This window comes from Hyposmocoma kahamanoa, unplaced genomic scaffold, assembly GCF_003589595.1.
Source record: "Hyposmocoma kahamanoa isolate Upper Pololo Valley unplaced genomic scaffold, ASM358959v1 77, whole genome shotgun sequence".
In the NCBI taxonomy this organism is placed as follows: Eukaryota; Metazoa; Arthropoda; class Insecta; order Lepidoptera; family Cosmopterigidae; genus Hyposmocoma; species Hyposmocoma kahamanoa.
The window spans coordinates 62,966-69,441 of NW_020653926.1; the positions used below are offsets into that span (position 1 = coordinate 62,966).

At 35.7% G+C, this 6,476-nt stretch overlaps 2 protein-coding genes across 2 annotated transcripts in view; one reads left to right on the forward strand and one right to left on the reverse strand.

Moving 5' to 3' along the window:
* The window catches only part of LOC113232675 (guanine nucleotide-binding protein G(f) subunit alpha-like), an 18,025-nt gene extending 14,991 nt beyond the window's left edge, over positions 1 to 3,034 (forward strand). Inside the window, exon 11 of the mRNA XM_026467443.1 lies at positions 2,921 to 3,034. Coding sequence (XP_026323228.1) covers positions 2,921 to 3,034 — 114 coding nt within the window. The remainder of the gene's footprint in view (positions 1 to 2,920) is intronic.
* Positions 3,035 to 3,849: 815 nt separating this feature from the next.
* LOC113232703 (late histone H2B.L4-like) lies at positions 3,850 to 4,310 on the reverse strand. The gene has a single exon (XM_026467481.1). The coding sequence runs from the start codon at positions 4,308 to 4,310 to the stop codon at positions 3,918 to 3,920; it is 393 nt and encodes a 130-aa protein (XP_026323266.1). The 3' UTR covers positions 3,850 to 3,917.
* Positions 4,311 to 6,476: the final 2,166 nt, after the last annotated feature.

Here is a 6,476-nt window from a genome sequence, read left to right on the forward strand (position 1 = left end):
TGTTTATTGCATGTAAATAAAGAATGCTTCCATTTTATGTCTTACTTTAGTCTAATAATGTTTTTGAGGTTTAGGGCGTATCCAGACCATCTCAGACTTATCGACATTAGCATTAGTTCTGTCGAAAAAAGTTGTATGTCCATGCAGTAATAGTGAAAAAAGAGATGTGGTAGTGGATTTTAGAATCAACGGCTTAGCGGTGGCTTAGCGGTTGTGCAATACGCAACGGGAAGTTGAGCGTTCCTACAGCTCCGGTACCTATCTGGAAAGTAGGGAGTGTACGTGCACCCGGGGCGGCCCACTCGAGGCATTAACCTCTTGAGAACCGTATGAAGTCAGTGACAATAGTCTGTGACCACCCTGTACACTGATTGTACTGGCATCAGAACCTGAAATTAGAAGGTTCCTGTTCACGCACAATATTGCAAATATTGTAAGTAGTCCATTTTGATCGCGTGCCCACTAGAGGGCGCCACGATAGTGATTGCACCTGTAGGCTAGTACGACAGAGCGTGACATGCGCGACGCAACAGCGACATGAAGTTTAATTGCCTCTGTGGCCGAATGGTTACCATGCTGGACTACCACGCAGAGGTTCCGGGTTCGATTCCCGGGTCGGAAGAAATATTTGTATGGCCCACATTTATTTATCTCTTGAGTTTGGGTATAATATGTTGTATATGTGTGTGTCGATGGCACCAGCGACACCAAGTGCCTGCCCTTTATATTATAGCAATAAAACACTAAAAAAAATTTGCTTTTTTAATTTAATCAGGCACTTCTTCGTAAAATTTTCAATCTGTTATATTTTTTTAACTATGTACATAAGAAGCGTACACCTTTAATTCGTGAAAGTAGCAAATAGGTGGCAATTATTGGTAATACATACTTCTGGAAAATCTGCTCCCTTCATGGTGAACAAAGTGGCGACTAACCAGCCTGTTATCAGAATCGCTGGTCAATTATTTTTTTTAATTTTTCAGAATATATCAAAGGTAGCAATTATTTAGAAAAGGTACCAAAGTAGCAAATTGGTAGCAATTCTTGAATGTACACTCCTTGCCAGATGCCAAAGGCGACAAGCCAACCTGACTGTCACAAAAACAACTAAAACTATTTTTCTGAGTAGATACCTTGCTAAATTTGAATGCGATGTTAAGGGTTTGCGTGATCATGATCATTGGAATAACATTGTTTGGGTTTGAGTCAGTTCACATGTTATTTACCTTCAGTATAACAGATATTATATAAAACGCTAAGCTAGCATAATGAATTATTGTTTTAAGTATTATTATATAATCTTTTAAATTACAACTAAATGGTATTTTATCTTATAGAATATCATTTAGTTTTCAGAATAGTTAAAGCGCCTAAGTGAATAATTTAGCAATTACACTTGTTAGCGAACATAGTTTCTGTTTAATAAACTTTTTTATAAAAATCCTGACCTCAAAAGTTCGTGGAATCGTGGGCGAAACTGGATTCATCCCCTAGTTTGTCACCCTTAGAGTTGATATGTTTTCTTCAAATTTAAATGGGATCAACACTGAAATACCCGCTTTCCAACCAAAAAAGAATCATCAAAATTGGTTCACAAATCGCGTTATCGCATAACATACATGCAAAAAAAACAATAGAATTGAGAACGCTCTCCTTTTTTTTTTAAGTAGGTTATAAATATTAAAACAACTTCTACCTTATACGAAGTACGAGTTCTAAAGGATTAGGTTTCGGAGTCTGGATTTAAGATGTTTGAAATAAATATTGTTAAAGATGAATGTGCAGATACAAATGTATAATTATTAGTACAAAGATCGAACACCCGGAAAAAATTCTTTCGATCCGGCCGGATTCGAACCAACGTCTTCTAGCATACCGTGTCAGACGCTATACAACTAAGCCCATCGAATCGATCGAATTAGAATCCTGCCGGATCGACATAATTTTTTCTGTTGTTACATCGAGTTTATAACCAGAAATAGAGACGAAATAAGGGCCATACATTTCTGGTAACTCATAAGTGATACATCACTTATAAATATCAACTCGCGTTTGCACTGAAATTACAAATTAGAAAGCTATAGCAACTAGTACAGCGCCAACAACTGACCTGTGAGTACGTCTCCGTATATTCCAAAAATATTCTCTATTTATTGTAATAAAGATAATATCTGTAATAATAGCGTGGTGTTCCATTCGGTGGTGTGGGGAAAAACAGAAAAAACATCTAATTACAAAACAAACGGAATCAAATTTCATCGGTAATTAAATATGTAATTTTTCGTCCATCATAGCAAAGCTCAAGTTAATTGGTCGATTTGAAGTGAAATAATTGATGACACCCGTCAATTCGGGTTTCGAATTCGGAGCGCAATTCTCACTGTAATGATATGGCAGAATAGTTTTCAAAGAAATTAAATGACATTTCGTCTCTTATTTAACTCGATGTACAATTATAATATTAATTTCACATTAAAAATAATTGAGTATCAATTAAATAAAAATTTAAATACAATGAATAGCGACATCAAAAATATCTAGCCCGGGTTGGTAGCTGTAAAGGTATCTAACTGGGTGACGAAATGCTTAGGATTTCTCATAGATGGCGCTACGGCTAAAAAGTTGTTGAAAACACCAAATACAAACAAAAATTCGTGAGGTCAGCTGGTTCGTTCGGTATCTTAGTTGGCATAGCGCCTGACACGGTTTGCTAGAAGACGTCGGTGATTCTATGTGTTCGATCTTTGTATTAATAAATATAACAAACTAGTGGAGTAATTTCATATAAAAAATAATTGAATATCGATTCAATAAAAATTTTAATACAAATATATATTTACAAAGAAGATCCCCAAGAGCTTCTTGCTCATTCTTCTCAGGGGAATGGTACCTATAGTATGGTGTGACGGTCTGGTGTCAGCAATTAGACATCCAGGCGCTTATTTTGCGAGTGGTGGTTGGGTCCTTACTCGTGCCACCCAAGCTCCTCCAGGAATGTCAGCAGCCTCTTGAGTTTGCTGAAGACTTCGTCTAAGGTACTTCGCCTTGTAGTTGGCCACGCCGTAGTACTGTAAAAGGATGTGCGCGACCGTTTCCTCCACCTAAGAAATGTATTTTATTACAGAATTATGTTTTATCACGAAATTGGATGAGGACACCCATCGAGTATATAACCAGAAATAGAAACGAAATGAGGGCGATCCATCCCTGGCAACTCATCACGCAAATGGGCCTTATATCACTTTCGAATGACAACTCCCGTTTGCGCTGAAATCACAAATTAGAAAACTGAAACAGTACAGCGCCAACAACTGACCTATGTGTACGTCTCCGTATATTCCAAAAATATTCTGTATTTATTGTAATAAAGATAATATCTCTAGGAAAACATCTAATTTGAAAACAAACGGCATCACATATTTTTTTAATTTTTGTCCATTATAGCAAAGCTCAAGTTAAACTGGTAGATTTAAAGTGAAACAATTGACAACACCCGTCAATTGTTTCGAATTCGCTTAATCTGAGCGCGGTAATCATTTGGCAGAATAGTTTCTAAATATTTCTGGTTATATACTCGATGAGGAGTTATGTGACTATAAAAAACTATGTGATTTTACCTACAAACCTATGTGATTTTAGAAACGTCGTTCCTTCATAAATTCACAGCGGTACTATTTGACTGCTGATCACTCTGATTTTTTCATCGTAGCGTTATTTACTCACCTCTACGTCAGTCACTATCGGGCGCTCAATATGTCATAATACGTTATATCGAATGAACCGCACCCCTATATACGACGTAAACTCTAGTCAACTTAAGGAAACATATTATGAGCCCTGAAAAGGGCTATGTTTTAACAATATAATAATATGGTAATCAATCTTTTTATTTACAATAATTATTTTGAAGTTAGTACTTATTGTTTGTCTCTGCTGTTATGGTACATAGTAATAGCTTTCAAAGCCTCTATGTTCGCGTGTTTGGCTAATTCTCCCGGTATGAGTAATTTTATTGCTGTTTGTACTTCTCGGCTGGTGAGCGTGTGTTTCTTGGAGAAGGCGGCCAACCTCCCCGCTTCATTGGCAATCTTCTCCATCATATCATAAACGAAATTATTCATAATCATCATCGAAGATCTTGATATACCCATTTTGTTTTCCGATGTCTGCTTTAATATTTTGTATATGTAAATTGAAAAGTTGTGATAGTTTTTTTTCTTCTTCTTGTCTTTAGATTTCTTCGCTATTATTTTTTCAATTGGTTTCTCCACTGTTTTCACAGGTTTCTTTGAAGGTACTTTCGGCGCCATTTTTAGATTTTTCTGTTTGAATATTTTGTTACAAGTTTTAAAGACGCTACCGTTATAGGATTTTCAATTATCTCAACTAGTTGATGTTGTATTAAGTAAAAAAATTAAAGATTATTGGCTAATTATTTAGATTGTCTATAAATGGCACACATTTTAAAGCAATCACCAACGGCACAGGTTCATTCGTTACAATAATAATTAGCCTATATATAGTTCCACCGCTGGGCACAGATCTCTCACAATGGGAGGCTTGTGCTGTAGTTTCCACGCGTCATTAAATTGCTTTGCAAATGTGTGCTGATTTTTTTAAACGACTTTAAAAATAAAGGAGATTTTCAGATATCCCTGTCAATTGTGGACCGATTTTGAAAATTCTTTTTTTATTTGAAAAGGTGCACTCTCATGTGGTCCCATTGTCACCAAGTCAGAATTTGATGAGCGGACCCCATGAAAATCGAAAGAAATCCTCGTATTTTATAGACATGTCCGTGTATTCACCAATTTCTCCATCAATTGTGCACTGATATTGAAAATATTTTTTTTTGTTTCAAAGGGATTCCGTTCCGGGTTTTGTTTCGGCTATCAAAAATTACAAATTATTTTCTGCAAATATATGCTAACTTTTCTCTAGACACAATACGTGTAATCAACAAATCACCGTCAATGTAACAACCAGAAAAAAAAACCAAAATGTACAAAGGAGTCCGTAACAGAGTCCCATTGTCACCAAGAAGTCAGAATCTAATGAGGAATTCCGTGGAAATTGAAAAAAGCCGGCCAACTTTTAAGGGCCGGTTTTTTTTCAATGAAAAAGTTACAATTATTAGACGTAAGAATTGTCACGGAAAGAAAATGTGACGTAATGAAAATTTGGTAGAAGTAGAATTCATTGAAAGACTTAGAATAATAACACATAGAATGATAGTTTCATATCAAACGAACTGTCACAAGTGAGGCAAAAATCAAATTTATGTAGGCTAGTTTTAGTAGTGGGTTAATTTTCGGTTTTAGTGAATATTTATATAAAAATACAAGTTGAAACGCGTTACTTCCTTGTGGAATGTGATGTTGGTATCTATTTTATGTTTGTCTGACGTATTTTTACACGCATTTCCCGCACATTTCGTCATTTTTAGCTAAATTCTTGATCTGTTCGCGGTGCAAGTTGACCTTGAGCACTGAAGGCCCGCCCGCTCGTGTAGGCCCTTTTGGCGCGCTTCAATTTGCCTCACTTAGCGTGTGCGGACTAGGTTTCTATGCGTTATTATTCTAAGTTGAAAGAATTCTTTCCGAAAAAAGATGGAAGTGATTATTGCATGGAATGTTTATACTATGCGCTGTTAATTTGAAGACGCTTTAATATCTTTGTTCGACGTAAACTCCACTTAACTTATGAAAACAAATTATAAGCCCTCAAAAGGGCTATGTTTTTTAAAATATTAAATAATAATCAACCTTTTTACTTATAATAATTATATTTACGTCAAATTTTATTGCTTTTCTCTGCTGTTATGGTACATGGTAATAGCTTTCAATGACTCCATATTCGAATGTTTCGCTAATTCTCCAGGTATTAGTAATTTTATTGCGCTCTGTACTTCGCGGCTGGTCAGTGTGTGTTTTTTGGAAAAGGCCGTCAGCCTTCCTGCTTCATTGGCAATCTTCTCCATCATGTCGTGAACGAAATTATTCATTATTAACATCGACGATCTTGATATACCCATTTTGTCTTGCGTAACTTGCCTTAATAACTTGTACAGGTAAATTGAAAAGTTGTGATAGTTTTTTTTCTTAATTTTCTTGTCCTTTGGTTTTTTCGATATTAATTTCTCAATTGGTTTTTCCATGGTCTTCGCAGGTTTCTTTGCCGGTACTTTTGGCGCCATCTTGGTATTTTTATTTGAATCTTTGGTAATAGATACAATTTTAAAAAAATCATTAAGGCTTCTAATATAAGTTTTTAAAGTATCTCAACTAGTTTATGTTATATTGAGTAAAAAAAAATACAAAACAAATATTTCAAGAATTTGACTTCGAAAACGTGGAGAAAGGTGTTTATCGGTGTAAATTGTTTGTACGTACATACATTCTAGTCTTTGAACGTCTAAAGCTCAACTCACACTGGCGCAGAGTCGAAGCGTCGCGTCGCGTCCTGTTTCTCAACTA